This window comes from Entelurus aequoreus, linkage group LG04 (genome assembly GCF_033978785.1).
Source record: "Entelurus aequoreus isolate RoL-2023_Sb linkage group LG04, RoL_Eaeq_v1.1, whole genome shotgun sequence".
Lineage (NCBI taxonomy): Eukaryota > Metazoa > Chordata > Actinopteri > Syngnathiformes > Syngnathidae > Entelurus > Entelurus aequoreus.
The window spans coordinates 33,247,288-33,273,382 of record NC_084734.1 but is presented as its reverse complement, the minus strand read 5'-3'; the positions used below and the strand labels follow the sequence as shown (position 1 = coordinate 33,273,382).

Sequence of the window (26,095 nt, the reverse complement as noted above, 5' to 3'; positions counted from 1 at the left end):
AAACAAAACGTGGACGTTGTGTCGTGTTTTTACCTTGCACAAGACGCTGTAATCAGTGGCTGTCCAGCGTTGATGGCGAACCTTCACTTCCCGTACTTGTCTTCTTTATGGGGAAAGCGATATAAAAGCTTTCCATAATTCTCGTGGAGGGAGCAGCTCCATGCTACACAATTATAATTTTTACACGTCAAAAAACTAACGAGGAAGCCCCGCAAACACATAGGGTCAGTCAAAACTTGGTAGCAGTCATGGCGCACTGTAGTCACACGAGTGCCTTTTGACCAATCATTACTCTCTTTATACAGAACTCTTCACCGGAAATGTGTGACTGGTGAGAAAAAGAGAGCTCTTGAAGATGACCGTGTTTGAACGAGACAAGACTGTTGACTTTTTTAAAAAGTGCCTTTCGATTTCCTATCTGCTGAGCTTGCACTACATCTTACTACACCCTGGGTTATAATAGTTTACTATTTTGAGTACTTTGATACTCACATATTTGTGTCATTCTTCGTTTGCCTCCTGCACTGATAGTAGCTCTTGCTGTGTTGCAAATACATTAAGGGCTTGAGCTACTAAAGGTTTGCGTGTACTAAAACATATGCAAACTTGATAGCACACGCAAAGCTCGATTTACTAAACGTGTGCACAGAGGATTGCGTCTCTTTAATGAGCAGAATAAGGAGCGCAAATTTAGCGTCTCTGTCCTCGTGAATAAGTAGAATATATGCTGATCATCAGAACGCCCACAATACTGGGAGGAGAAGATGCAAATGTAATTATTCTGCAACTGTGAGCGCTATTTTGCGTCTGAAAAGTATGTGCAAACTGAGACAGTTACACTCACAGCTGTGGGAAAGAAGGCAATTGTCACCAAAATGATTCCCGGGCGCGGCCACCACCGCTGCCCACTGCTCCCCTCACCTCCCAGGGGGTGAACAAGGGGATAGGTCAAATGCAGAGGACAAATATCTTCACACCTAGTGTGTGTGTGACAATCATTGGTACTTTAATTGCATAACAGCTCCATCCTACTTATGCTTGTCCACATATATGGACTGTCAAAAACAAAAATATCAGACATATTGTCAAATCAGCAATATCATTTTATAATTTTATACCTGCTGGATGACTTAAGGGGCTGATTAAAACAAATTCAATTGATGCGTTTTGGTGTCTGCTGCTTTAAGAAAAAATTTTCACAAGAAAAATTATATTATAAAATAAAATATTATTAACACATCTGCTCTTTGGTAAAAACAAACTTTTTCCAAAATGCATTTTCTTCTTCACATTCGCAGTTAGTGCGTAAAATAAATGTTTATTTTTTTGTAGATGCACTGCTGGACTGCTTCTAAAATGCCCATAAAAAGTGGTACATGTCTGCTGCTTGTTTCCAAACTTAGCAAAATGCCACGGATGCAGTAAATGATCAAGTGTCTCCGTGGTGAAAGCACTGTATGATACACGCAAAAACATGATTTAAATAAGGCGGTCTTAGCATCAGTCTTTGTAAATCACACGCATGCCCACTAAGAGTACACACAATTTTATAAAACGCTGTTTAGCGTGTGGTATTTGGATTTTAGTAGAGCAGGCTCAAAGTGTCACTGAGAAAAGAAGTTGACACCTTGCATAGTTTTAATAAAAAACGTTTTCTTCTCACCTTCTCTTCTTCTCTCCTCCACTTGGGTAACTTATTTTTACAACGACCTCTCGAAACCAGGCCAAAAGGTTTGTTTTGGTCTGTGTTCCAGAATCAAGTCTGCACATGTGCGGTGGCATGGACTAGCCCAAAGCTCAAGAATGGGGGATGGAGCTGTGGAAAACGATCATGATTGAGTAAGTATTTTGATGCTTTTTGAAGCACACAAATTAAGAGAAAAAAATGAAGAATTATTACTTGTTTTATGAGACGTGTTAGGCCCTGGGCAACAGCTTGCTTAATGGCAAGTCCGCCCCTGAATGAGCAATTAAAACAATTATAAACTAATCCACTTAAAACAGTTTGACAGTGTAACAGATGATTTTCATTAGTTCAGAAGGATACATTTGTTTAGATGCATAACTTTTTTAGTGTTATAATTATTATTAAGTTGTTTTGCTCATTGGTTGGTAGAAGTCAGCTGAGGTGTGCGTCTTGTTCAAGTTCAAATATGGTTTCTTTGAAGCGCTGTACATTTTTTAAGGATGAATCATTAGGTGTGTGCGTGTCCTGATGCTTTGTGTCAATGGAGGACGACATGTGTTTGCATTTCAAGGCGGGTGTCGTGTCACTTCAGAAGCCTGTTAGCACATGGATTGGCAGTGAATAAATGCTGCTTTTGATATCAGTCCTTCTTGGTGCAGAATCAAACTGATACCATTCTTGTAGATAGGAGCAGGTTTAACATGCTATGTTTTTGGCTCCTTCAGTGTTATCTAGTGAGTCACTTGGCGCTTCATGTGACCACTTATGGATGAAAAGACCCCCCCGAGCCCCCTTCTCTCTCCTCCTCCTCATCCTTGGAGTGACTGAAACAGGTGTCCAAACAACTGTTGCCTAGAAACTAAAACTGGTTACCATACTGAATTTCTATGGTGCATTTTCAGCCCGCCTCCTAATGCATCTTAGGGCTTCATTCATTGGGCTGATAACATCACATGCTATTTCAAATGAGCACGTGACCAATCATGATGCCTCGTGTGTGTGTGTGTCTGCGCATCGCTAATACAATTTTTAACATCTTCATAATAAGATGATGATGATAATTATGCAAAATGTAAATGTCCTGACTAACAAAGCTTATTTTGAAAGATACATCACAAATGTGGCCTTTTTAACAAAGAAAATGCTTGCAAAATATCTTGCTTACTAAGAGATTTTGTCCTTTTTGTTGGGAAATAAGTACACACCTCGGCGTGATCCAAACAACTGCACACAACTGCAAACTACAATACCAAGAGAACTTGAATAACCTTTTGATGCCTTTTCAATGGTTGAGGACAGCTACAATCTACCTAAATAATAAAGTGTCATTAAGGTAACAAAATGTATTCAAATCTGCACAACAAATCACCAACTGATTCCAAACAGAATGTTGAATGGTATTTTGTTGTCCATATTTAATTTAAACTGCTGCATTAGAACTGGGTTGACTATCACAGTTTCTGGACATGCATTTACATTTATTTCATATTTTATAGATTTGCTTTAGGGCTCTCAAACTTAACGCAATAATGATGCGTTAACTATAAATAAAAAACAAATTTCACGTGTATGCGTCCTGACTCCTTTTTGACCCTCGGTCCATTCCGTAGAGTGGGGCAAATGTAATGGCATTCAGTTACTGTTGAGCCACAAGCAGGAAAATAAGGAGCAGAAATGCAAAAAGAAAATGGAACATTATGGAAATATCTGATCTAAAGCCATGGCAAGTCGTTCTCCCGACAAGACAGGACCATTTTATCTTCTGTGTTTGGATTACAGTTGAGCGCATTAATTTGATTGATTGATTGAGACTTTTATTAGTAGGTTGCACAGTGAAGTACATATTCCGTACAATTGACCACTAAATGGTAACACCCGAATAAGTTTTGCTGGCAAACTGAAATAAAGTGTATATTTTTTATAAGGTGTTCTGATTGATAGCCCGCAATTACAGAATGTTTAGCAGGCTAAGTATTACATTTTATCAATGAATAGAGAAGGTTAAAACATTGTCATGTAGTGATGTGAAGACCACACTACAACATGTAATTTACAGAATATCAGAAGCATTTTTTCAGGTAAAAATATCACAATTTACATTACATTACCATTGTCTTTGACAATGAAACCAAGAGCGTAACAATCCACTTTTTGTGTTATTAATGTGTGAAAGTGGTATCTAAACATGGTGTAGCTATAGAGCTCCACTGGCCAAAGGTCCTTTTGAAAAGTATTTTATCCCAAATGCCATTGCAATTCTTAAGGTGACAAAATGAACAAATCCACATGTTTGACCTGAACTGCTTTACATTTATGTTTTAGTAATACTTTTTGAAATTCTATAACTTATATTTACTTGCATTCCTGCTTTTACCTAACCTCTGTTCTTATTATGTTAGTTATGTGTTTTCATTTGACATTGTTTGTATTTTAGTGCTGTCTGTTGCCTGTGTTAGTCAGCCAAAGACAATGTTCCACCTCGGTGGACAATGAAAATGTATTCTATTCTATTCTATTCTAGCTCTTGAACTGAATGCAAGTGCTCGTACAGCAGAAATACAAATTATGTATTACTACAAAATCTGGCAAGACACCAACACCCTGCAGGTATTTTTATTTTTTTTAAATTATCATTAAAAGTGTAATTACATCCATTTTGTGTTGCGCTGTTTAAAAAAGCATAATGCTTAAAAAAACATTTAATTGAAGCAAACTAATTGTCCAGTCATGGTAATAAAAACTTGAAAATTATCTCTCTGGGTACACTTATTAATGATGAAAAAATTATAAAATATATATATGTATGTATTTATATCTGCGAACTATGAAGAAGTGCGATTAATGGCGATTAAATATTTTAATCGTTTGACAGCCTTAATTTTTTTTAATACATTATTAACAATAATATTTTTTTAAGGGGTTGGGATCTATTTAAAGCTAATTTTACAAAGCAAGTTTTGGTTCAAAATATTTTAAGATTGGATATTTTTGTATTACCTTTTTAGGTTAATTGCATTTTCATTTAATTTTTATTTGTTTGTCCATTATCATGTTTTGTATATTTTAGGAGGAATTTAGGAATCAAAGCAATTTTCAAAGGAAAAGTTGTGGATCAACTAATATACTTTAAAACAGGAGTATTCTTTTTTTTTCAATGTTGGTCGTAGTTAATTATATATTGATTTATTTTGTTGTTGTTTTATTGTTTTATCATTTTTATTGTTTTTATTTTAATTTAATTATTATCATTTGGTTAGTCGAATTATGAAAACTATCAGGATTTCTTATTGGGGACTTTTCGCAGGTGTCAAAGTCGTTATGCTCAAAATATTTTAAGATTGGATGTTTTGTATTCCTTTTTTTTAGGATTGTTAGTAAATATTACAAGGACAGTTTTGTTTCAATTTAGATTAAGTAATTATACTGGAGAATGTTAATTTTATTTTTATTTAATTGTTATTTATTTATTTTAGATTTGGCTAATAGAAAATACCGATATATTTTTTTGTGGCATTAAATTGTAGTTCAGAAGTGTCAAACTTGTTCGGTTCAAAATATTTTAAAATGACATTTGTTTTTATTTGTTTTTTAGGTTGATTTTTCCTTTTTTTTTCTTTTTTTTTAGTAATTTAAAGGGGGACTTAACTTTTTGGGAAATTTTGCCTATTGTTCACAATCAGTATAACAACATGTATTTTTTTTAATGCATTCTAATTCGTGAATAAACGTAAATAAAAAGCTTTCTTACAATGCAGCCAATAGGTCCTCTATTCCGCCCATAAAATCCAATAAAAAACATTAAAAACATTACTCCATTTAATATTTTGTGACTTGAATATCAACCAAGTATTAGTGATATTGTTATTACAAACGCTAACACAGACAAACTATTTATAGCTGTGCCAGGTTCACAAGTTTGTGTGCAAATGTTGACATCATCGAGTTGTAACCTGCTTCCAAGGTTCCTTGGCTCGTGAAAGTTTATTGTAGATCATAAATTATGTCTCTCACCTGGATAGTAGAAGGACGAGGACGTATTCCGACAAGCTGGTACACTTTGACTGCCAATTTAGAACCGGAAATGGCGGAAAATGACACTAAAAGACGCTTGGTTCCAACCCCTGTTTCTTTGCGAGGATTACTAAATGGAAATATATAAACACCCAGCAGTCGGCATCCTAATACAATAAGTGTACAATAAGTGATGTTTTATTATGTTTGTTGGCTCTCATGAAGACTGCAGTGAGTAATAATCAGTGATGTTGTTTAATAAAAAAAGCAAACATTTTTTAAATGAATGCGCCGTGTATGCTTGAAATTATCACAATATGTAAATATTAAATGTTATTATAAATGTGCCTGTTACTCCATTATATATATAATTACATCATGTATATAAAGCATCAATGGAGGTGTTTGGATGTTTTTAGAGGCTCTATAGGCAGAATTAAACGGCTCCTATAGGCTCCATTGTAAGCGGACTTTTGATCACATTTATTTAATATTTGGAATGCATTAAAAAAATCCATCACTCATGTCCTTCATAATAATTGTGAACGATAGGCAACATTCCAAAAAAAGTGCACTTCCCCTTTAAGGTTAATAACACTTTTTTTACAGGAAAAGTTATAGTTCAATTAAGATACAGTATATTAATACTGAATGATTTTTGTTTTATTTTTTAATATTACTATTTTTTTTTTTTTTTTTTTTTTTTTTTTATGATTTGCTAATTATAAACTAACACAATTTTCATTTGAATTTCTAGCATATTTGTTTTAATTGTGGTTAATGTAAGATAAGATAAAACAGTTTTGGAGTTATCTTATTTTTTCCCAAGTGGTTGTCCAATATTACCAATAGGATTTATATTACATTTTGGTTCAAATAAATAAGCTATTTTATTATTTTTCTTTTGTTGTAGAATTTTAGATTTGGAGCAAAAATATTACATCTTTTTTTTTTCCCCTGTGTTTTGACTTTATCTAATCAAAGGTGGCCGCGAATGAATGAAGCCTAATCCAACACCTCCTGAATGAATGACCTGATATCTGAAAGAAGTGCAAACATCCCTCCTCCTCACACGCCACTCCTCTTCCTCCTCCCCATGGCGACGTCACAGACGTTTAAAGCCATCCCTGCGCTTCCGCTGGCCTTTCATCACACGGGCATCACTTTTCTCTTCCTCTTCCCCGCCAATGCTTCACACCACCTCTGCCTTGTCGGCTGTGCGTCCCATGCGATCGAGGGCTTCACCTGAGAGCAGACGCTACCTGCCATCCTGTAGGGGGGCTGCGGGTGCCAGATCACTTCCACGCCAACCTCAACTCATCCCGCTGGAGTAAGGTAAACTGCACCTTCATTTCATCATTTTATTGTATGACAGTCAGCATTGAGTTTGAATGGGATCATGCTTCAGCACTATGGACAGCTCCTAAAAATCAAGGGAAATTCTCCTTTTAAAAACACATTTTTCTTCTTTATATGGACTTAAATTGATTAATGCCTGTTTACCACATGACTACAATATTTTTACTCGAGCATGTTTTTTGATGATAAATGTATATAACAGGTTGAGCATAGAAGCAAGTATGCACACGATACCGGATGTGCTGAGAGATTATGGCATTGATTCTTACTCATAGCCCCGTCAAATGCATCGGAGTGACAGGCATTATATCTGATCTTATTGTGGCTGAAAAACTGACTTTTTGAGGCAAACGTTCGCTATCATAAACATAATATGTCCCCCAGTTGATGCTGAAAAACACAATTTTTAAGATTATTGCCTCTAGTGGCGTGTTAATGGGGAGAGACAATCAACCTGTAAGGTTATTGTGCGGTCATATCATGCGACTATGATTTGTCAGATGTAATTTTGTCATGTAGCTTTGCCACTTTTTGGGCGGAATATTATGGTGTCGTGCCAATAAAATAAAAACAAATTTTTTTTTTCATATAATACTATTTGCCCTGTCATTCAATGCTGTATCTTTGACAACTATATTCCCTAACAATACTTTTTTACCCCAACATTCCCCCTTCTTTCTCAGAAATGTACAACAAAAGTTTACTCATTTATTTCTACATTTCCGTCATTTTTGCCAATAACATCGCTTTTACTACTTTTTATTATTGTTATGAATAAATATTTCTCACAGTTACATCAATTTTCTTGCAGCATAACACTCTTTCTTCATGCTATATTGTTCACAGCAAATGTTCCCCAACATTACAACTTCTTTACCACAATAGTACGTCTTATTTGCCATATGAATGCTGAGATATATGCTTATTTTGCAATTGTAGCTCCAAAAACATTAGTTATGTTATTTTCGGTGCTATTGTGCATCAAGCACAACAACGGTAGTTAATGATGAGCTGCCAAAAACAACATGCTGAGAGTCGAGCGTTGGTGCACACAAGCCTCGCATTGCTTATTTTGATCTACTTCAAGCTTGATGAAGGTATTTTTTTGCTGAGTCAGTCTCTTCTGCTTGCTTCCGCAGGAGAGAAAGAAGCCAGCGTGGAGATATGAACGACTCTCTGCCGGCGAATGACTCCTCGGCTGCGGACGCTCTGCCGTGGATGGAGGCGGACTCGCCGGGGCTCAACGGCACCCTGGAGTTCTCCACCGCCCCCTTCATGTTCCCGGTCAACCCGTGGGACATCATGCTGTGCATGTCGGGCACGGTCATCGCCTGCGAGAACGCCATCGTGGTGGCCATCATCTTCTACACGCCCACGCTTAGGACTCCCATGTTTGTGCTCATCGGGAGCCTGGCCACGGCCGACCTGCTGGCCGGCGTGGGATTAATCCTCAACTTCGTCTTTCAGTACGTGATCTCGTCCCAGACTGTGAGTCTTGTGACTGTGGGCTTCCTGGTGGCGTCTTTCACGGCGTCCATCATCAGCCTCTTGGCCATCACCATCGACCGCTACTTCTCCCTCTACAACGCCCTCACCTACTTCTCAGAGAAGACCCTTCAGTACGTGCACCTGATGCTGGTGGGCACCTGGGGGGTGTCCCTGTTCCTGGGCCTGCTGCCGGTCCTGGGCTGGAACTGCCTGGACGAGCCGGCCTCTTGCAGCATCGTGCGACCTTTGACCCGCAGCAACTTGACTCTGCTGGCCGTGTCCTTCTTCGTCATCTTCATGCTCATGCTGACTCTCTACTTCAAGATCTGCAAGATCGTGTGCCGCCACGCCCACCAGATCGCACTGCAGCAGCACTTCTTCGCCACCTCGCACTACGTGGCCACCAAGAAGGGCGTGTCCACATTGGCCATCATTTTGGGGACGTTCGGCGCCAGTTGGCTGCCCTTCGCCATCTACTGCTTGGTGGGCGAGCGGGAGTACCCGTCAGTGTACACTTACGCCACGCTGCTGCCGGCTACCTACAACTCTATGATCAACCCCATTATCTACGCTTACAGAAACACAGAAATCCAGCGCTCCATCTACATACTCCTCTGTGGCTGCTTCCGGCCCAACGCCGCCTACCGCTCCAGGTCGCCCAGTGAGGTCTGAGCCCACTGGTGCTCCTGTAGGGGGCGCAGAACAAAGTATCACTTGACCACGGACTCTCTGAAGACTTCACCAACACAAGCGCTGTCTCATGTATTCGGTGCTACCACTTTACAACAAGGCTAGGGCTTAATACATTGCCTAGTCATTAGCTTTACCACATTAGGTCGTATTGTTACGAGAAAAAAATGTGTAACATTAGTATGTAAATGAATTGACGTACTTCAAGGATAAGGTTTTTATTGTAAGAAGAACACAGCGGCCAGGTTAATTTGGAACGTTACGACTACCTACCGTGAAATGTACCGCAATTTACTCGTAATGTTACGAAAAAGTCGTGGGGTTGTAATGTTATGAGGTCAGAGTTGTTGTGGTATGAAAAAAAAGTTGCAATTTTACAACTTTGAAGTCATAACGTTCCGAGTAAATACTTGTAATTATGCGAGAAAAGTCACGACTTAAGTTGAAATGTTACGAGGAAAAAGTATCCTAGTCATTAGCTTCACCACTTTAAGTCGTATTGTTGCGAGAAAAAATGTGTAGCATTATTACGTAAATTAATTGACGTACTTCAAAGATAAGGTTTTTATTGTAAGAAGAACACAGTGGCTAGGTTCATTTGGAACGTCACGACGACATATCGTGAAATGTACCGCAATTTACTCGTAATGTTACGAAAAAGTCGTGGAGTTGTAATGTTATAAGGTCAGAGTTGCGGTACGAAAAAAAGTTGCAATTTTACAACTTTGAAGTCATGATGTTCCAAGGAAATACTTGTAATCATGCGAGAAAAGTCACGACTTAAGTTGAAATGTTACAAGGAAAAAGTCTCCTAGTCATTAGCTTTACCACTTTAAGTCGTATTGTTGCGAGACAAAATGTGTAGCATTATTACGTAAATGAATTGACGTACTTCAAGGATAAGGCTTTTATTGTAAGAAGAACACAGTGGTCAGGTTAATTTGGAACGTTACGACGACATATCGTGAAATGTACCGCAGTTTACTCGTAATGTTACAAAAAAATTGTGGAGTTGTAATGTTATGATGTCAGAGTTGTTGTGGTACGAAAAAAAAGTTGCAATGTTACGCCTTTGAAGTCATAACATTCTGAGTAAATAGTGTTACGAGGGAAAAGTCGCAACGTTACGTTACAAGATAAAGTCATCATGCTGCCAAAAAGAAGTCAGAGGCCGTAATGGTATGACTTTTAAGATATTTTGCAATTTACGCAAAGAATCTACAACATTACGAAAAAAGTTGCACCACTTGAGATTGATTTGTTATCTTGGGTTAGAAAAATTGTGATGTAACGAGATTTAAGTCGTAACATTACCAGATTCGGGTTATAATGTCACGAGTAGCTACGAGACAAGTCGTAACGTGGCAAGATTAATAAGTCATGCTATGACACCCGAGTCATAATATTACAGGGCTGAAATTGTAACGTTGAAGTTTCATCTTGCACAACATTGCAACTTTTTTCTTGGAAAAAAAACTAGAAAATGTTAACATTTCAACTATTTTATTGTGTTCCTCCTTAGTACCTGTTCAGGAGCAATAGAACACATTTTTTTTCTCTCACATTACGACTTAAAAATGTTTTGTTTGTTCTTTTAAAAAGAATTGTGGAAGTTTCACAATTAAAAACAAAATCTTCATTATGACTTTTTTTTTCTCCTCACTTTATTCTCCCCCATGTGTATTGCTAAAACCAAATGTATGATTTACAAAAACATATTCCTTGGCTGTAAAGTGGTGCCCATCCAGTATCTGCACTTTAACATTTGTCAACAAACTGAAGAGAGAAACGCTGTGAACAAGAAAAGTCTGTGAAAAAAAACCAAACACCTGTGAATGTACCTAAAAGACAAACGGAATGGAAAACCTGCACTTTATTCAATGTTTAGTGTGTTTGTTTCTATTTGGGAATGCCAAAGCAGTATTGTCTAGTCCAGTCCCTATTGTATTGTGAACTGTGTGCCATTTTTTAAATTTATTTTGTATTTGTTTTTGTCTTTGCTGTGTATTTTCTACCAGATGAAAAAATAAAGCACTAAAAATGCAAAAAAAACTAAATAAGCGGCTGGCGTCTCATGCTTTATTTCTTTAGCGTCGACGTGGCCTGAGTGCAGGTGGGTCTGTTTGAGGAGGCTATTGGCACACAGGTGGAGCAAAGTGCTTGTCGTGGGAAACAGCATCAATTTACACCGAGACGCATTTGAATGTTGTTTGTTCACTCTGTGTGTGTGTGTGTGTGTGTGTGTGTGTGTGTGTGTGTGTGTGTGTGTGTGTGTGTGTGTGTGTGTGTGTGTGTGTGTGTGTGTGTGTGTGTGTGTGTGTGTGTGTGTGTGTGTATGTGTGTGTATGTGTGTGTGTGTGTGTGTGTGTGTGTGTGTGTGTGTGTGTGTGTGTGTGTGTGCGTTCTGGCAATGCTTACTTAATGGGGACATCGCTCTGTTTACACAGTCACCTTTAGGGGACCTCTGACGGTATGGGGACAAATAAACAGGTCCCCTAAAGGAAAACCTTTTTAAATGATAGTCAGATCCATTCTGAAGATGCCTAAGTGATTTTTAAGCTTTGGCCCATAAAACATGTTTACTGGTTAGTTTGAGTGTGAGACATTTGCACAGCAGCCCCCTCATCGGGCTGTAGCTGGTACATTTAAGTGTTGAAACTTCCTATAAGAGGACATCTGTAGTGCTGTATTCTGAGGATCAGGTCATATTTAATTTGAACTTTTTTTTTTTAATGGTCCTCAGTAGTCACGTACAAATTTGTGTGAATTATGCAAAATTATTTAAATTTGGTCTCCATGAACCATATTAACTATTTTTCCCCAGGGTCCCCAGTAAGAATGATCAGCACATTACTTCATCAATCCAGATATTTAAAGACGTGTATGAGCTAACTGGGCAGTGGCCATTTTACCTAATTTTTTTTACGCCTCCACAACCTGTAGAAAGGGTGGTGCCCACAAGTGATGATCAAAAACTTGGTCCCCATTCCAAATGATAACCAGTGTGTGTGTGTGTGTGTGTTGTATTGCTACCATTCTTGAGACATCAACAAGGAAAAGTACCTTCCGTATGAAGACTGGCAGTGAACAAGTTAGGACCGAAATCAAGGTCCCAATACGGAAAACCATTGCATCTAATAGAGAGCCAAATACTAGAGTCTGTGAACATTGCTCCAAAGTCAGGATTTTTTTCTTGATTTAATGTGCATACAAAAGTAAACAAAGGTATTAACAGGTGCATACATGATAAAACAAGACGGCAGCTAGAGAAGGACTTCCATATTCATCCCCGAAAAAACCCGCTAGGTGAACAGCTGATTTTACGACTTCCGGTGCTGACGTAAGACAACCCGCATCCCATATGTGACCATAGGATGAACAAATACACTACGGTACTTAGACTATAGTGGCCACTAACAGTTAGCTTCTACAGCTGGGTTGCCCAAAGTGCGGCACAGGGGCCATCTGTGGTCCGTGACTCGTTTTTCAACGGCCTTGAGCACATTACAAAAAACAAAAAATAGAGATCTCATTTGCACCCCTGGTGGTGAAATCTATCAAAATTAGGGTGGTACCAAAAAGGAGGGATTTTTCAAATTGACTGTGTGTCGCTTTTAAAAGTGCTCTCCCTCCATTGGCAGCAAAACATGCCTAAAGCATAATACTACCACCACCATGCTTGACGGTAGACCTGTTGTTCCTGGGATTAAAAGCCTCACCTTTTTTCCTCCAATCATATTGCTGGGTATTGTGGCCAAACAGCTCAATTTTTGTTTCACCTGAAATCACATGGACAAAGATAAGACCTTCTGGAGGAAAGTTCTGTGGTCAGAAGAAACAAAAATTGAGCTGTTTGGCCACAATACCCAGCTATATGTTTGGAGGAGAAAAGGTGAGGCCTTTAATCCCAGGAACACTATGCCTATCACCAAGTATGGTGGTGGTAGTATTATGCTCTGGGCCTGTTTTGTTGCCAATGGAACTGGTGCTTTACAAGACAATGCAAACACACATCAAAAGTGGTAAAGGAATGGCTAAATCAGGCTAGAATTAAGGTTTTAGAATGGCCTTCCCAAAGTCCTGACTTGAACGTGTGGACAATGCTGAAGAATCAAGTCCAAGTCATAAAACCAACAAATTTAGCTGAACTGCACACATTTTGTCAAGAGGAGTGGTCAAAAATTCAACCAGAAGTTTGTGGATGGCTACCAAAAGCACCTTATTGCAGTGAAACTTGCCAAGGGACATGTAACCAAATATTAACATTGCTCTATGTATACTTTTGACCCAGCCGATTTGGTCACATGTTCAGTAGACCCATAATAAATTCATAAAAGAACCAAACTTCATGAATGTTTTTTTGTGGCCAACAAGTATGTGCTCCAATCACTCTATCACAAAAAAAATAAGAGTTGTAGAAATTATTGACAGCCATGACATTATGTTCTTTACAAGTGTATGCAAACTTTTGACCACGACTGTACATGTCGTGACCAGAATATCAACCAAGTATTGGTGATATTGTTATTATAAACGCTAACACAGAGGAACTACTTTTAGTGGCGCCGTGATCGCAGAGAGGCAACTAGCTTATGCAGCTAATGAAATACTGAGCCGGTGAGCTACTGCATCTCCTCTGAGTTGGTGAAAGTTAATTCTAGATTATAAGTCATGCCTCTCACTTGTATAGTAGAAGATTGTTGCCATAAACTGAGAAGTTGGTCAACTTTATAATTCATTCCTTATCTAAGAGGGGAGGAAAGAACATCCCATTGGTCAGCATCCCAGTAAGAGCAGACATTGTACAATAAGTGATTGTTTTATTATGTTCGTAGTTTTGTATTTCTTGTTTAGCACTTAGCAATACTGCTACTTGATATATCTACTCATGACTCTTGCAGCTCATCCTCTGTATATTCAGGCTCAAAAATACAAGATTTTGGATCATCATTTGTGAGGATTATAATTTATTCCTTATCTAATCGCGAAGAAAAGAACATTGCATTGATCAGCATCCCAGTGAGAGCAGACATTGTACAATAAGTGATTGTTTTATTATGTTCGTAGTTTGTATTTCTTGTTTAGCACGTAGGAATACTGCTACTTGATATATCTAATTATGACTCGGCTTCTAAAACTTGCAGCTCATCCTCCGTATATTCAGGCTAAAAAATACAAGGTTCTGGATCATCATTTGTCCCAAAGCCGTCATTGTTGTCTCTCCTGAAGTATGCCATTATTAGTAGTAGTTTTTGTTGTTGAAGGTAATAGCAAACGTGAGGATTATAATTAATTCCTTATCTAAACGCGAAAAAAAGAACATCCCACCAGTCGGCATCCCAGCGAGAGCAGACATTGTACAATAAGTGATTGTTTTATTATGTTCGTAGTTTGTATTTCTTGTTTAGCACGTAGCAATACTGCTACTTCTTATGCAGCTAATGAAATATTGAGCCGGTGAGCTCCTCTGAGTTGGTGAAAGTTAATTCTAGATTATAAGTCATGCCTCTCACTTGTATAGTAGAAGATTGTTGCCATAAACTGAGAAGTTGGTCAACTTTATAATTCATTCCTTATCTAAGAGGGGAGGAAAGAACATCCCATTGGTCGGCATCCCAGTGAGAGCAGACATTGTACAATAAGTGATTGTTTTATTATGTTCGTAGTTTTGTATTTCTTGTTTAGCACTTAGCAATACTGCTACTTGATATATCTACTCATGACTCTTGCAGCTCATCCTCTGTATATTCAGGCTCAAAAATACAAGATTCTGGATCATCATTTGTCCCAAAGTAGTCATTGTTGTCTCTCCTGAAGTCTGCAATGAATAGTAGTAGTTTTTGTTGTTGAAGCGTTGTGAGGATTATAATTCATTCCTTCTCTAAACGCGAAGAAAATAGCATCCCAGTAAGAGCAGACATTGTACAGTAAGTGATGATTCTATTATGTCCGTAGTTTTTATTTCTTGTTTAGCACTTAGCAATACTGCTCCTTGATATATCTACTTATAACTCAGCTTCTAAAACTTGCAGCTCATCCTCTGTATATTCAGGCTCAAAAATACAAAATTCTGGATCATCATTTGTCCCAAAGTAGTCATTGTTGTAGATAATGGGTTTCACTATGTAAAGCGCATTGAGTCTTGAGAGAAAAACCCCATATAAATATAATTCTCATTAAGTCTGCAATGATTAGTAGTTGTTGAAGGTAATAGCAAACGTTGTGATGCGTCTGTGAAATTAACACGCTGCCATATGCTTATAATGATCAAAATATATAAATATTACATGTTATTAATGAATGTGTCTGTTACTACATTACATATATACTTACAGTGTGTATAAATAAATACTTATAAAGATTTCTGGATGTTTTTAGAGCGCTTTATAGGGGGAAAATATTATATTAATATATTATATTAAATATAATATATATTATATTATATTGAAATCTCATTACCTCCATTGTTAGCTGATGTCTGCTTGTCTCACATAAGGATTTTGAACAAAAAGCAAAATTCCAAAAAATGTGCAGTTCCCTTTAAATCTGGATTGAAAATTAAATGAATGAATGAATGAAATGAATGAATGAAATCTGGATTGAAAATGAATCAGTTACTATGAGAAATAAACACGTTCTCACAGTTCTCTAGTTCACACTGCATCAACGCTGCAGTTCTTCTCATAAAGGCCACTATTTGGGGCGGCGTGGTTTGGTTGGTAGAGCGGCCGTGCCAGCAACTTGAGGGTTCCAGGTTCGATCCCGGCTTTCATCATCCTAGTCACTACTGTTGTGTCCTTGGGCAAGACACTTTACCCATCTGCTCCCAGTGCCACCCACACTGGTTTAAATGTAATTTAGACATTGGGTTTCACTATGTAAACGCGTTGAGTCTTCAATCAATCAATCAATCAATCAATGTTTATTTATATAGCCCTGAATCACAAGTGTCTCAAAGGGCTGTACAAGCCACAACGACATCCTCGGTACAGAGCCCACATACGGGCAAGGAAAACTCACCCCAGTGGGACGTCAATGTGAATGACTATGAGAAACCTTGGAGAGGATTGCATATGTGGGTAACCCTAGTCTTGAGAGAAAAACGCAATATAAATATAATTCACTTCACATATTTGAGGCAATGCGCTGATAATGCGAGAATAAAGTGATAATGTTATGAAAAAAGTAGGACTGTCAACGTGAAAGAAGAGTGAGGAGACTTCCTAGAAAATTTCACTTCAAAATAAAACCCCGACAAAACTTTAGATAAAAGATAACAAGTTTTGAGCAAAATAATTGTGTGCGTTCAAGTGAAACATAAAAAAAAAAAAATTTGAGTATGACATTCTGAAAATAAAATTGCATTTTTATCAAAATATTTTTGAAAGTTAATTTAAAATGATGCATTAATGCACTGCAATTAATCTAAATTCAAAACTGTGATTAATCGCATTAATTAGCACCGGACGAAAAGTAAATAATACATGTGTAGGTTTGTATTTTTCACATTATACAACTTTTTAAGACATGTATTTATATCAAAACATTGTTAATTAAAAAAAAATGTCCTTCCTAATTATTTTGTGGTTTTTTGGGTTTTGTTTTTTGTTCTTCCTATATATTTTTATTCCTCCTAATATTTCGATATCATTCTCAAAACCCAACAACTTTTCTTTGTAACATTTTAACAGTATTTTTCTAATTGTAGGAGTTTTTTCTGTCTTCTTGCTCATGTGCACAGCAGTATATAGGTGACTCGTTATCCGCAGTGCGCGTTTCGTCGTTTCCTGGTTACCAACGTGCTCCCATTAATTATTTGTACAGTACAAAAAAATTACAAGTATACTTGAACACCACGGACGAATAAGTGGCCTCCACACTTTTGTTCTTTTTGGTTTAATAAAATAACTCCATTATGGATCCCTCGCCCGGGATGCAGACTCTTCTGCGGCAGCGCACCAAAGAAAAGGAAAGTAAAAAAACAAGTGACGTGGGATTACCGTAGGCATCGTAAACCCTCAGTGACGAAATCAACATTGTCTCAACCACCATGAAGAATAAAGATGGTAGATTTGATCTGCTCCTATTAAATTGACAATAATAACAACGAAGCAGAATAATGGTCTCATTCTTGAGACTTCTACCCAAAAAAACCACCACCCTTGAAACGCCCCTTCCACTGTGGAACTGGATAATAATACGACAATAATAACCGATTATAATGTAGGGGAACTGTACCAGACAACTCTGTGTCGTCACTGTTTACCTGACACATGTAACGTGACAAATTAGTGGGAACACTAACCACCTTAGTCGCCAGATGGCAGTAAAGTGTTGAATATCTTAAAATGTGTTTTGTGGCAATTCCACAGCGCTTTCCATCATTTTCAGCAGACTGCATCGTAAACCCCCAGTGACGAAATCAACATTATCACAAACGCCATGACCACCATGAAAGACAAAGATGGTAGATTTGATCTGCTCCTATTAAATGGACAATAATAACGAAGCAGCATAATGGTCTCATTCTTGAGACTTCTCCCCAAAAAAACCCACCAACCTTGAAACGCCCCTTCCACTGTGGAACTGGATGATAACATAACAATAATAACCGATTATAATATACCAGACAACTCTCTGTCGTCACTGTTTACCTGACACAAGAAACGTGACAAATTAGGGGGAACACTAACAACCTTAGTCACCAGATGGCAGTAAAGTGTTGAATACCTTAAAATGTGTTTTGTGGCAATTCCACAGCGTCAGTTGCCACATAGAGTGGCGCTTTCCATCATTTTCAGCAGACTGCATCGCAAAATGATTAACCCCCTGCCCTCTTTCACGGCTGATCTATCCCAGGAATGGGGCCATATGAATCCCTTCCTTACTGTATCCCCATCTGTAATTCATTTTAAAATTATAAATGTACACACACACACACACACACACACACACACACGCACACACACGCACACACACACACACACACACACACGTCCTTTGCCTGTTGCTCATTAAATAAGAACACAAATAAAGATTTTCACCTTCCTTCTGGGACATTTGTTTTGTTGTTTAACTTGCCAAGTGAACATAATTAGCGGGTAGGAGTGCGTGCACAAGTCACTTACTCCCTCTGTTTTTCCTCAGAAGCCACCCCTCCCTTTTGTCCACACACACACACACACACACACACACACACACACACACACACACACACACACACACACACACACACACACACACACACACACACACACACACACACACACACACACACACACACACACACACACTCGCCCACACACAATCTGGTGGAGAAATCCATCTTTTGCATCATCTCCATGATAACCAAACAAAGGGTGACCACACATGAGGAGTGCAGTGCATGTTGGTGACACCCACAACTTATGACTCAATACTAATAATTATTACGCTAATAACAATGCTCCCCAAGGGGTGTATGGAGTTGAGGGTGCGTTGGTAATTGCCTGATCAGCTGTTACATAATACAAACGAATGCATAAGAACACAGAAGCCACGATGGGAGTGTTGTTATGGAGAAGCTGCAACAACAAACAACAAATATTTTTTTCCTGCAGAGAAAAAGTTGCAAAAAAAAACATTTTATCCATGTAACATGACGTCTTTATTCCCGTGATGGTACAAACCCCGTTTCCATATGAGTTGGGAAATTGTGTTAGATGTAAATATGAAAGGAATACAATGATTTGCAAATCCTTTTCAACTCATATTCAATTGAATGCACTACAAAGACAAGATATTTGATGTTCAAACTCATAAACTTTATTTTTTTTTTTGCAAATAATAATTAATTTAGAATTTCATGGCTGCAACACGTGCCAAAGTAGTTGGGAAAGGGCATGTTCACCACTGTGTTACATGGCCTTTCCTTTTAACAACACTCAGTAAACGTTTGGGAACTGAGGAGACACATTTTTTAAGCTTTTCAGGTGGAATTTTTTCCCATTCTTGCTTGATGTACAGCTTAAGTTGTTCAACAGTCCGGGGGTCTCCGTTGTGGTATTTTAGGCTTCATAATGCGCCACACATTTTCAATGGGAGACAGGTCTGGACTACAGGCAGGCCAGTCTAGTACCCGCACTTTTTTACTATGAAGCCACGTTGATGTAACACATGGCTTGGCATTGTCTTGCTGAAATAAGCAGGGGCGTCCATGGTAACGTTGCTTGGATGGCAACATATGTTGCTCCAAAACCTGTATGTACCTTTCAGTTTAATGGCGCCTTCACAGATGTGTAAGTTACCCATGTCTTGGGCACTAATACACCCCCATACCATCACAGATGCTGGCTTTTCAACTTTGCGCCTATAACAATCCGGATGGTTCTTTTCCTCTTTGGTCCGGAGGACACGACGTCCACAGTTTCCAAAAACAATTTGAAATGTGGACTCGTCAGACCACAGAACACTTTTCCACTTTGTATCAGTCCATCTTAGATGAGTTCAGGCCCAGCGAAGCCGACGGCGTTTCTGGGTGTTGTTGATAAACGGTTTTCGCCTTGCATAGGAGAGTTTTAACTTGCACTTACAGATGTAGCGACCAACTGTATGTAGTTACTGACAGTGGGTTTCTGAAGTGTTCCTGAGCCCATGTGGTGATATCCTTTACACACTGATGTCGCTTGTTGATGCAGTACAGCCTGAGGGATCGAAGATCACGGGCTTAGCTGCTTACGTGCAGAGATTTCTCCAGATTCTCTGAACCCTTTGATGATATTACGGACCGTAGATGGTGAAATCCCTAAATTCCTTGCAATAGCTGGTTGAGAAAGGTTTTTCTTAAACTGTTCAACAATTTGCTCAGGCATTTGTTGACAAAGTGGTGACCCTCGCCCCATCCTTGTTTGTGAATGACTGAGCATTTCATGGAATCTACTTTTATACCCAATCATGGCACCCACCTGTTCCCAATTTGCCTGTTCACCTGTGGGATGTTCCAAATAAGTGTTTGATGAGCATTCCTCAACTTTATCAGTATTTATTGCCACCTTTCCCAACTTCTTTGTCACGTGTTGCTGGCATCAAATTCTAGTATAATTTGCAAAAAAAAAAGTTTATCAGTTTGAACATCAAATATGTTGTCTTTGTAGCATATTCAACTGAATATGGGTTGAGAATGATTTGCATATCATTGTATTCCGTTTATATTTACATCTAACACAATTTCCCAACTCATATGGAAACGGGGTTTGTACATGACTTTTTACTCCGAACGTTGAAACTACGTCTTGCATCGTTGAGATGTTTTGTTACATTAGGACTATGTCTATTTCAACAATGGTAGTATTTCCCTACCATTTTCGTAACATTGCAACTTTTTCTCGTAATGAGGTGGCGACTTGTCCAGGGTGTACCCCGCCTTCCGCCCGAGCGCAACTGGGATAGGCCTCAGCACCCCCCGCGGCCCCAAGAGGGACAATCGGTAGAAAATTGATGGATGGATGGTTTATTTCAACAATGGTATTTTTTTCCTTTTAACAACAATCATTTATTTGTCTCTTGACATAACTCGGGGGTCAGCAACCCGCGGCTCTTTAGTGCCGCCCTAGTGGCTCCCTGGAGCATTTTTAAAAAAGGATTGAAAATGGAAAAAGATGGAGGAAAAATAATTGTTTTGTTTTAGTATGTTTTTTGTTTGAGGACAAACATGACACAAACCTTCCCAATTGTTAGAAAGCCCACTGTTTAATATGTGAGTGTGTATGCTTCACTGATGAGACTATTTGGTGAACATCGTTTTGTCCTACTAATTTCGGCGGTTCTTGAACCCACCATAGTGTGGACTGTGATGCAACAGTTTGTTTACATGTAAAATATTCCACTCCTTCTTTGTCTCATTTTGTCCACCAAATGTTTTATACTGTGCGTGAATGCACAAAGGTGAGCTTTGTTGATGTTATTGACTTGTTGGAGTGCTAATCAGGCATATTTGGTCAGTGCATGACTGCAAGCTAATCAATGCTAACATGCTATTTGGGCTAGCTGTATGTACATATTGCATCATTATGCCTCATTTGTAGGTATATTTGAGCTCATTGAATATCCTTTACTTTTATACTCTTTGTATATAATTTAGTTTTGCATGTCTCATGACACATTATCTGTATGTAATATTGGCTGCATTTCAGATAGTTGTTTGTGTGCCATGTTGTTCCAGACCACAGCAAACATTACCCAGCTTGCAAAGATTGTAATGAATCTGATAAAAAAAAAGACTGTCTGCCGTTTCCTTTAACTTGGACACACACATCTATACCTTTGGCCATTAAAAGCCAGTAATTTCCAGGAGTTATCTCGCCTTCTGAGTAGTCTCTGATTTACTAATGGTTTCTAATGTTGTAAAAATGTGTAGAATAAATATTACATTTCAACATTTCTGTCAACAAAGATTTGCTTCAGCCTGCGACACATAGTCATTTTGATAGTAAGCTATTATTGCTAATATAGACACTTACATCATGTGTTGCCTTCATTATAAGACTTATATATACGGCTTTTCATTTTTTGCGGCTCCAGACAGACTTATTTTATGTATATTTTGGGTGGCCGACCCCTGACATGACTTAATGTTTTAATGCTACAACCTTATTTTCACATTGCAACGTACCTCCCTGTCATATTATTTTTTGTAACATTTCGATTTTTCTCATAACATTGTAACTTTTCTCACATCATTACGCCTATTTATCTGTAAACGACACAAAAGTTCTCGCAGCAATATAATTTTGTTTTTCTCATGAGATTACCAATTGATTCTTTTAATGTTACAAGTTTTTTCTCCTAACATTACAAGTTCATTTTCTTATTCTTGCGGCTTTTGGCTCGAGATTTTCATCAACACTACGATTCTACTTGTTGCATTAAGACTTCTTGTAACAATGCACATTTTCGGTCATTTCATCACAGATCAATCTTGTGACATCTAAATTTGTCTCTCGTTACATATTAATATATTATTCTTTTAACATTATGAATATATGTTTTCATAATTGTCTTTATCAGCGCAACAAAGTTGTTACAGTACGTTACAATTTTTTTCTTGTAACACTGCATTATTACACATTACCACTTAATCTCCAAGCATTATGTTTTTTCTTGCGAAGTTACGAATTTTTAACAAAGCGTCACCCCCTATTTTTACCATAACAATGTAAAAGGTTAATATAAATCTGCCCCTCTTTCTTCTCCCCTCTTTATCTGATTTCTTTTGTAATTCAAGTATTTAACGTTTTTTCTTGCAAAGTTATGACTTTTTAACAAAGCGTGACACCCCCTATCCCTCCTTGTCATTATAAATATGTAATGTAAAATTGTCCCAGAAGTGAAGAAGTGAGTTTTATACTCGAGGTAAACATTAGTGGAGCCGCCATTCAACTTGATGAACCTTGTGTTCAAGCAGGTGGGCGCTTGAAAAAGCAACATCTGTTAAGGAGAGACGAGGGGGGGAAAAAACCAGGATGAACAAACATGTCCCTCCTGTCGAGAGAGGCTCGTCAGGCCGTTAATGGACTTTACCTTTGACACACTTCTTGCCGTTTTTATACTTTATCAATTCATATCATTACAACTATTTGTATTTTGGTATTAATAGACAGTTCTTGGACGGTATGTTATATATTGTATATGATATATAAAAATATAATATCATATAATAATATATCAGTGTATATTATATACTGTATATATAATATGTAAATATTACATATATGTTGTATTTTATATTGCTACTATGGAACATTTTTAGTCTACTTTATACCTTTTGTTTTGCCCTCTTTTTGTGCCCTTGTGTGCATTATCCTTTCCATCCTTTGTAACTGAGCTACTGTGTGGAACAATTTCCCTTGTGGATCAATAAAGTTTTTCTAAGTAAGTGCGTCTACATAAAACCTATACGATATAACAATGCCTAGGGACTGCTGCAGAGCAAGAATACTGTCGTTTTTGGGTTGTTGTTTTTTCAGAAATACACTAACGTTCAAAAGTTTGGGGTCACCCAAACAATTTTGTGGAATAGCCTTCATTTCTAAGAACAAGAATAGACTGTCGAGTTTCAGATGAAAGTTTTCTTTTTCTGGCCATTTTGATCGTTTAATTGACCCCACAAATGTGATGCTCCAGAAACTCAATCTGCTCAAAGGAAGGTCAGTTTTGTAGCTTCTGTAACGAGCTAAACTGTTTTCAGATGTGTGAACATGATTGCACAAGGGTTTTCTAATCATCAATTTGCCTTCTGAGCCAATGAGCAAACACATTGTACCATTAGAACACTGGAGTGATAGTTGCTGGAAATGGGCCTCTATACACCTATGTAGATATTGCACCAAAAACCAGACATTTGCAGCTAGAATAGTCATTTACCACATTAGCAATGTATAGAGTGTATTTCTTTAAAGTTAAGACAAGTTTAAAGTTATCTTCATTGAAAAGTACAGTGCTTTTCCTTCAAAAATAAGGACATTTCAATGTGACCTCAAACTTTTGAACGGTAGTGTAAGTAGCTGTGGTTAAAAGTCCGTTTTCAGATCACTTGGCTAATCATTTTTTTCTTTTAAAAAAGAGCAAAAGTGATAACTTGACAATAACTAAAAATAACCACAGACTGTATACTGCACATACAAGATATACTGTACATACACATTCACATACATACATACATACACACTCACATACATAGGTACATATTCACGCACATATCATACACTCATGCTTACCATCACGTTTCATCAAACATATACTAATGTTTTACCCCCTCCCTGACACACTGCTGAAGCTTAACCTATTATACCATAACAATGTAAAAGGTTAATATAATCCGCTACACTTTCTTCCTGTAATGGTTTGTACAGGGGAAGAAGACAGCACAGACAGGAGGGATGTCGTTTTTGCTCCATTTATATATATATATATATATATATATATATATATATATATATATATATATATATATATATATATATATATATATATATATATATATATATATATATATATATATATATATATATATATATATATATTTACAAAAGTATGGAGTGTGAAACTAATCCAAATGTGTTCGTGTGTGGAAAATTAGCTGTAGTGTGTTACCAGAAGTCTTGGGTGAGAGGCGGAAGTCCAAGAGGGGCAAGGCTGGCTCGGAGGTCCGTGAGAACAGGCAGGAAGTCGGGGGCAATAGCGAGGCGTCGAAGTCCTTGTCCAGGCGAGAGGTCGAGATCCAAAAGGGGCAGCCAGAGGGGAACACAGGGAGACGAGACACACAGCTCGTAATGCGGGAACGGAGGAAGGCTGCTGGATCGACAAGGAAACACGGGACAAATGAACACGACGGGAAAGGAACACAAAGAGAGAGCATAGAGCTTGAATGACGGCTACAGGAACAGATCGCTACGTTCTGGCACAGGATGCAGGTTCGCACTGGCTTATGATGGCAGATCCTCTCATCAGTGACAGGTGTGTTGACTGCTGATGATTGATTGAATGCTGCTTGCGCGCTCTTGGAGGTGTGCCGTGACACTTCCCCACTTTTTATCTGCTTTCTTTTGTAATTCAAGTATTCATTACATTACGTTTTATGCATTTCAAGCAAATGTACTGTTGATAATAGAGGTAATTATTATTATTAATTTTCAGTGTTATTTCTATTGGTATTTATTTTTTTGCTCCATTTGTAGTGCAACAATGTTCATTGTCATTTCTGTGTTATTACTATCTTATTCATTAACTGGTTATAATTTTTGGTATCATATTTGTATATATTATATTTGCTGATGTTGTTCTGTTGTTGTTTTAGTTTTTTTATTGTTGTGTCTTATCCCCCCTTTGTCTTCTTCTTTTTCTTCTTTCTATCCCCTAAAGCTCCGGTCCGGCCCCCCTAAACACTAAATATATCCATTTAATAAAGTCAAATACAAATAAGGTAACAAGAGAAATTTTAAAAAATGTAATTATAAAATAGATTTTTACAGGCATAAGATGACCGAGGACGTCAAAGTCTTTTTGGGAGGTTTTTTTCCGAACTCTAACTGGAAATATGTGCTGCCCTAGAAAGGGAAGTCCATTAGTTTTAGAGGAGAGGATGCTCAGCAACACGCCTTTCAGACATTGGATGATTTCCGCTAAAGGAAATTGGCTGTGTCAATGGCAGTGCTTCATTTGGTAGCAGAAAATGACAGTGGTTGGAGACAGCGTGTTGTTTAGGATTTTTTTAAGCAGGTCAATGGATGGATGGATGGAATTTGACAAAAACAAAACAAAACCCGGTGGCATGAATTTGAGCATGCCTCAGCTGCACTGCAAATTAAAAAGAGCATAGTTCGTCACTCGTCAAGGAGAGAGGGAAATATCATAACCATTAAGTGTGAGTCACAGGTTGTCTGGTTATGGTTATGGTGTATTTCATTGGTTATTAACAGAGTTTGCGTCACAGTGAGCTGCTCACTGATATACACTATATTGCCAAAAGTATTTGGCCACCCATCCAAATGATCAGATTCAGGTGTCCTAATCACTTGGCCCGGCCACAGCTGTATAAAATCGAGCACTTAGGCATGGAGACTGTTTCTACAAACATTTGTGAAAGAATGGGCCACTCTCAGTGATTTCCAGCGTGGAACTGTCATAGGATGCCACCTGTGCAACAAATCCAGTCGTGAAATTTCCTCGCTCCTAAATATTCCAAAGTCAACTTTATTATAAGAAAAGTGAAGCGTTTGGGAACATCAGCAACTCAGCCACCAAGTGGTAGGCCATGTAAACTGACAGAGAGGGGTCAGCGGATGCTGAAGCGCATAGTGCAAAGACTTTCTGCATAGTCAGTTG

General features: G+C 38.0%; 1 protein-coding gene across 1 annotated transcript; it reads left to right on the top strand.

Annotated features, from left to right (window-relative positions):
- Nucleotides 1–6,895: 6,895 nt before the first annotated feature.
- On the top strand, nt 6,896–11,247 carry LOC133647806 (G-protein coupled receptor 6). Its single transcript, XM_062043511.1, has 2 exons — nt 6,896–7,033; nt 8,197–11,247. The coding sequence occupies exon 2, from the start codon at nt 8,222–8,224 to the stop codon at nt 9,215–9,217; it is 996 nt and encodes a 331-aa protein (XP_061899495.1). The 5' UTR covers nt 6,896–7,033; nt 8,197–8,221; the 3' UTR covers nt 9,218–11,247.
- The last annotated feature ends 14,848 nt before the right edge of the window (nt 11,248–26,095 follow it).